At 36.8% G+C, this 7,017-nt stretch overlaps 1 protein-coding gene across 1 annotated transcript; it reads right to left on the bottom strand.

The window, feature by feature from the left end:
• Nucleotides 1-5,229: 5,229 nt before the first annotated feature.
• On the bottom strand, nt 5,230-6,162 carry LOC114636569 (olfactory receptor 10J1-like). Its single transcript, XM_028784645.1, has one exon. The coding sequence runs from the start codon at nt 6,160-6,162 to the stop codon at nt 5,230-5,232; it is 933 nt and encodes a 310-aa protein (XP_028640478.1).
• Nucleotides 6,163-7,017: the final 855 nt, after the last annotated feature.

A 7,017-nucleotide genomic window follows, 5' to 3' on the forward strand; every position in this document is an offset into this window, starting at 1 on the left:
TGAGGGACTCTGTCTCTCTTTCTGTCACTCTCTGTTCTCTCTCTCTCTGCTCTCTCTCTCTCTCTCTCTCTCTCTCTCTCTCTCTCTCTCTCTGTCTGCCTCTACTACCCTCCTGGCTCCCCTCCCCATGCCCTGAATAAACTCTATTCTATGCTATACTGGTATGTGACTGGTCCCTCAGGGAGAAGAGATGCCTCGGCATGGGACCGCTGAGACATTCTCTTCTCCCATACCTCTCAACATACCCATGGAACATCACCTATTAAAACTGAAAAGCTTCTGTAAGGCAAAGGGCACTCTCAGTAGGACAAAACAGCAACCTACAGATTGGGGAAAGATCCTTACTAACCCTATATCAGATAGAGGGCCAAAATCCTAAATATATAAAGAACTCAAGAAGTTAGACTTCAAAATAACAAATAAGACTGTTCTTTTCTAATGACAGACAGAAAGGGAGTAGATAGAGATTGAAGGGAAGGTAGGGAGGAACTAGAAGGAGTAGAGGGAGATAAAAAAACTGTAATTAGGACATATCTAAAAATAAAGAGTAAAGTAGTACTAGTGCTGGAGTTCTTCTTCAGGCAGCAGAGGGGGAAGAGAATTGGCAAGGGCAAGACTTGGTCTTGTAAGATGTTTAGGGTTGCTGGTTAATAATAAAACATTTGCCTATCTTAAGTCTAAGTTACTTTGTTACTGTAGCTGATCTGCCAAAGTTCCTTTGAGGCCAGAAACTGCAGTCTCTGGTATTTAGCACCTTAAACAGCCAGGGATTAAGTAAAGCCTGCTAGTTGAAGTCACAGGAAGAAAAAGGGACACATTGAAAAAGGATTTTAGCCTTTATTTCTAAGTTTTTCAGTTCTCCAAAATGATTTTACAAAAGTTCTCCCCCTAAAAGTTTTCTCTGAGAAGCTCTCCAAAAAGTTCTCTAAGAAAGGTCTCTCTTGTTTTCTGCTCTCTTTTCCTTATTGTGTTCTTTCCTCCTGCTCTGATGGAAGAGCTTCTTTACGTTAGATCGCACCCTTACTCTTAATGCCTTTTCTACCAATGCTGTGCCCATAGTTCAAAGTTTTTCTTGAGTTCAGTTCTGTTTCCTCTCTTTGTTCTCAGCACTTATATATCTTTCAGAATATGTGATCACATGGTAAAAAGTTCAGCACAAGTTTACACATAAATTCAAATCATAAATTGAATAAGAAGTTTGCAACAGAGAAAGTTTATATTCATATCCATTAGGAATAATTATCTGGCTAAACATTCTTTAACTGTTACTAGCTCTATGGGTTTATGGAGGGTTAAAGACCATAACTAAGTTATCATTGCAGTTTTGTATAAATAAACCTAGTCAATATTTTATCTTCTGTCTTTGTACCTATAGTAAATCCTAAGTTCCTTTTTTATGACCTTTGGTTAATTGTTTTACAATCTCTTGTAATGTGCTCTAAGTTGTAGATGCCTTCTTGCTAACTCGAAAGCATTTAACTTATGAAACTTGAAGACTGACAGAGTTCTCAAAGCAGTTTTGACATCAGAAAGGACTTAATAGCAGTCCTATTAAAAACTATCTTAATATTTACTAATATAATTTTAGTAATTCTTATAGGATAATCATTAAGAATTAAGAAAATATCTATTTGTCTATATAGAGACATTATAAGACACTGCATTTTTGTTTTCTGCAGAGATCTGATCAAAAATACCTAGTGACCATTATATATATTTAATAATAACAGGAAAAGCATATTAATAGCAGAAATCTTTCATAAAATGAAATTCTTCTTGACTTTGCCTAGAGAAGGAAATCCAACATTAACGTTGACAGTCTATGGCGGAACCATCTCAGGAAAATCATCTGCTAGTTTTTAGCTTTTCCTTGATGGCTTCTGGCATACTAGACAATTATTCAAATTATGTTAAGACCATAAGATGCAAGGAATGAAATTGCCCACAGTGGGTTTACTGTGCCACTTCAGAGAAGAGCAATGAAGTAAGGGGAAGGTGAGCATCATTTCTATCTTATATTAGGTATTTCTAGACTAAGTCTCTTTTTCAAGAAAATGAGGCCTTTCTTAATGTGCAAGTCTAACCAACAATTCTGAAAAGTTAACCATCCTTTCAAATGTCAGAAAGCCCTTATGTTCATATAGGAACTTGTATAATTGTCTGTACCTAGTGTGAGGACTGTTTCTGGAATAAAAGCATGGATAGAGGATGCTTTTTTGACAGCTTTTATTGAATGTGTTACCTGAGAACCTCAAATATATAAAGAGTATATTGTCTTCACTATAATTCCCAACTTCTCCATTCTCCCTTCCATCCCATCACCTTGGTCCCTATAGTTCCCTTCCTCACATTGTATCTTTTGCTTTTTGGGAACCACTGATTAGATGCCCTGGGTTTTAACAGTCTTTTGATTACTTCTTTTTTTTTTCAGAAAGAGAATGATTCTCTTGCCAAGCCAATGGATGTATTGGTCACTCTTAGGAACTAGAACTGTGTAGAAACAGGAAAGCCTGTCTCTCCCACCATGAAGAGGAGAAAAGTTGCCCTATATGTCAGATGGAGATGTTGCTAACAGACAGGGTTAACCTCCAGCAAGGAAAATTCAAGCTCCCTTCTAATGCAGACTTGTGCTCTATTGGAGAGCCCTCATTTTTAAATGGGATTTCCTATACTGGGGCAGGGAGCTTACGACAGGATCTCTTTTTCTTAAGGGTTCCATAAGACAAGTAAATGATACCTGAATTTTCAAAGAATTCTACTCTGGATAGAAGTCTTGTGGGTAGCAATATAATGCTTCTCCTTGTTTTACAATTGTTGTTATTATTTATTCTACATGTTCTAGGGAACATTATTTGCCTGGGGAAAGATCAGAAGACTACAGGGGAGAAGCCCTGCATTTCAAATAGACCTTTAAGCACTCACAACTGAAATATTTATATTGAAAACTGAAAGAGATTTTAAGTTTAGCAAACTTTTCTGGAGAGGAATGCCTCTCAAAGTTTAAAGAGAAAGATTTTTGAAAAACTAAAGTTTGAGTACTAAAATATTCTATGTGTGAAACATAAAGTGTAAACCATGGAGCTGAGAAGAATTCAGTGTTTTCTGTTTAAATAAAATAAAGACATGCATCCTATGGAGTCCCCAGCTAAACTTTGGTTCCCTCTTAAAGAAAAGAAAAGAATCATTGAAAGAAGGAGGGTATTAATGTTCCTCACTTTCCAGGGAAGATTCTTAGAAAGGCTTGGGTTCTAACAGAGAAGGAGTAGGCAAGATAGGAGTTAGGTGGATGGTTTGTGGATGCCAAGTTGACTCTGGTTCACTATGTCACCTGGGCAGTCTAAAATTATCAATAAGAGATTCATGGAAGGATGGCCAACCAAGAATGGCTTCTTGCTGGTCACAAGCACAAAAAGAAGTGCTGGAATCACACTGATGAAAGAACATGGAAACATCAAAGTGTTCCTCATGTGTGACACTAGGTTGCCTGTGGGGTCTTGTCTATTCCTGGAATCTAAAAAGTAGAGCAAGAAATAATTATGGGATTCCCTCCAGGGAAAGAAACTGATTATAACTGGATTCACTACAAGGATACACTGGGGGAAAGTAAAAGTAAAGAAAATAAGAAAACCTCAAATTTTATTGGTCTTCTCATAATCTGGATTATTCATAATTAATTGAGTAGCTTTACATGAAATATATGTAGGTAATTTTTACTCAATCAATAGTATTAGGAGCTGTGAATGACAAACAGATTGAAGGATAGAACTATCTTAGATTTACTTACCTGAATATGTTGCACATCAAATACACAATTGCTGTGCATATTTTATTTGATATTTCTGCATTTTGATGACGTCTTACACTAAAAAGAGAATGTGCACTCATGTGTCCTTTGTGGATATTGAAATTAATTTTCAGTAAAATACTTTGATTTGCTCAATAATTACACTTGCTAATTACTAAGGTTTTTTCCGTTACTTATCTTTTTCTCAAATTGAATCTAAAATTTATTCCATTGTTCATTTTTTTGAGGTAAGGAAGAATAAATAGCCTGTTATTACTTCATTTCTCAGTTAATTACATTTTATGGAAGTTTGCATGTGAGAATTTCTTACTATTTACATTTCTTAGTTTTTCAGTGACAATGGGATCATCTAATTTATTTCAGAAAGGTGTTGTATTGGCTTAATTTTCCACTAAATTCCCTTTTCCTGCCTTGGTGACTTGGCTTACAAGGGGAAGAAGAAGGCTCATCCAGAACAACTATTGCTAAATCCACTCTTCTCTTTCTGCTCCTCACCATGTCATCTTTCACTTCAACTCAATAATCAGGAAGTTTCCATAAAGATTTCTTCCTGACCTTCTCTTCTTCTTCATCAACTTTCAGACTTCTCCAGTAATCATCTTCCTCAACAACACCCTCTTACTTTCTGAGACTTAAAAACATAGTTTTTGATGAAGGATGCTTTTATTATTAACCTGAGAAACACTTCTCCTCCATCTGGCTTATCTTCAGGAAAAAGCAAAGAATTAGACCAAAGGGCATTGCATTCAAATGATATGACCAGACTCCCTTGGCTATCCTATGTTGATCAGGAAGTTTCTCTGTTTAATATCCCCTTTCCTCTTCACAGCCTTTCCTTAGATCTTTTTCTTTGGAATTCTACTTGTGGCAGATAGGAAACGTGAAGTTCTTTTAGAGTTCTATGTGTGGCTGCTTGAAGATACTTGGTCTAGAAAGTTACAGCTCATTCCAAACTCATTTTTAAAAAGATCTCTTTAGTTTTACATTGCTTATCTTATTAAAACACAAGGCATCTCTAAATTTCTTTACACTAATTACTTGTTCAAGCATCTAATTTATATTCAGAGAATATTTCATTGAGTAATGTTTAATGTGTGGTTATAATTCAGGAAAAAATAGATTGGTCCCTTTAAATTTAAGCTTGAAAGGAACATAAGATCATACTTTGACTTTGTAATTATATTCTGGAGTAGAACCAATGGTTGTCTGTGTGCAGGCCTTAGAAGTGACCTGTGGTTTTATTATGTTAACAAAGAGGTTGAGGAAATGAAATCCACGTATTAGAGGCTGGCTAGCAGATTCACTTTTGCCCTGGCACTGACTGTAATGTATGGGTCTTGTTAACACATGAAACCCTGGTTTTATACCTTTACCTATCAGGTTCCATGTGAAAAAGATGAAATTATTTGGAGAGAAATTAACAACTATGATAGGAATTTTCTACCCAACACTTTTTTCAGAGCATCCTGAACTTCTTTGTTTCTCAAAGTATATACAACAGGGTTTAGTAGAGGTGTTATTAGAGTATAACTCACTGAGATAAACTGATTCTGGTCTCCAGTGTTCTCTGACATGGGCTTGAAGTAGGCAATAGAGGTACAGCCATAGTGGATGATGACCACAGTGAGGTGGGAGGCACATGTGGCAAAAGTTTTTTTCCGGCCTTCAGCTGAGGCAATCTTGAGAATGGTGGAAATAATAAGGACATAGGAGACAAATAGAAAAGTGGCAGGGGCTGTGATGACCATGAAGGTGAGAAGTAATGTCAAGATGGTATTGAAGACTGGCACTGTACAGGCCACAGCTAAAATTTGTCGGACTTCACAGAAGAAATGTTCAATCAGTGTCTTGCAAAATGGCAGCCTGAATATGGACACAGCCTGAAGTAGAGCAAGCAAGAACCCTGTGACACAGACTGAAGATGCCAGAATGACACACACCCTCCAATTCATGACGATGTTATAGCGAAGAGGGTTGCAAATGGCCACATAGCGATCATAACCCATGACTGCTAGCAGGAGGCAATTTGTGATTGCAAATCCAAGGAAAAAATATAGCTGAATCCCACAGCACTCCAGAGAGATGGATTGGCTCAGACCCACAAGGCTACCAAGCATACGTGGGATGATGACCAGAGAATAGAAAGTCTCTGAAGTAGAGAGAACACTTAAGAAGAAATACATGGGTGTGTGAAGGCGGTGGTCAATGCGGATAATGGTCACAATGATGAAATTGCCAGTCAGAGTCAGGATGTATAGGACAAAGAAGACAATGAAGAGTGTGAGCTGATGTTCTTGGAAATTGGAGAAACCTTGGAAAACAAACACTCTTACCTCTGTGAAGTTGGTTCTCTTCATTGGCGACCTTACATCTGAAGTCTTAAGAGAAGATCTTAGTAAAGAGATTACCCTGACCCTAAGTACACTGTAGAGAAAAATTGAGTAGAGCAGAGTCTCAGCTTAATCTTCCTACATGGAGCTATAATGACGTTTAGTCCATAAAGTTTTTATCTCCCAAGCACTGCCCTCTAAATCCAATCACTAAAACTTATATTTTAAGACTATATAAGTAAGAGCCAGGTAGTGGTATGTGGTTGTGATTCCAGCACTGTGACGGGCAGATCCTGGACCATAAAGGATAATCAGCTTAGGTTCAATGAGTTCCAAGCCAATGAGAGACTCTGTCTTATAAAATTAAAAATATACATCAGAGTTGGTGACATCTAAACAGCTGATGTTGACATCTGGCTTCCACACTCGCATAGATGTGTACACATGCCTTCGTAAACAACAGCACTTCTACAAATAGGAGCAAACACTAAAATGCAGAACAAAAACATGAATTCAGATCCTTCGTAAATGATAGACTGTATCCTTGGACTAGAAATAAAGATAGAATTTGGTATCTAATAGCAATTAATGAGGAAAAAAGCCATGGATTTGAAAGACAACAAAGGCAGGTAAATGAGAAGATTTGGAGGCAAGAAGGGGAAGAAAGAAATGATTTAATTATATTATAATCTCAAAAATAAGAGAAATAATGTCAAGGAGAGTAAAACCCATAAGAAACTTAATTGAAAACATCAATATTTTTAAAGTTTCAGTGCTATATTGTCATAGAAAATACCTTTAGGCCAAAGTTCCTTGGAAATCTAGATGCCAAATTCTTGCCTGTGATGTTCACTAACTTGACTAATTAAGAAGACCAGTATA

The sequence above is a fragment of the Grammomys surdaster genome, unplaced genomic scaffold (genome assembly GCF_004785775.1).
Source record: "Grammomys surdaster isolate TR1022 unplaced genomic scaffold, NIH_TR_1.0 124525, whole genome shotgun sequence".
Lineage (NCBI taxonomy): Eukaryota > Metazoa > Chordata > Mammalia > Rodentia > Muridae > Grammomys > Grammomys surdaster.

Bases quoted from the DNA above. Each gene is read 5' to 3' on its own strand.
- LOC114636569 (XM_028784645.1), bottom strand. From the start codon at position 6,162: ATGAAGAGAACCAACTTCACAGAGGTAAGAGTGTTTGTTTTCCAAGGT.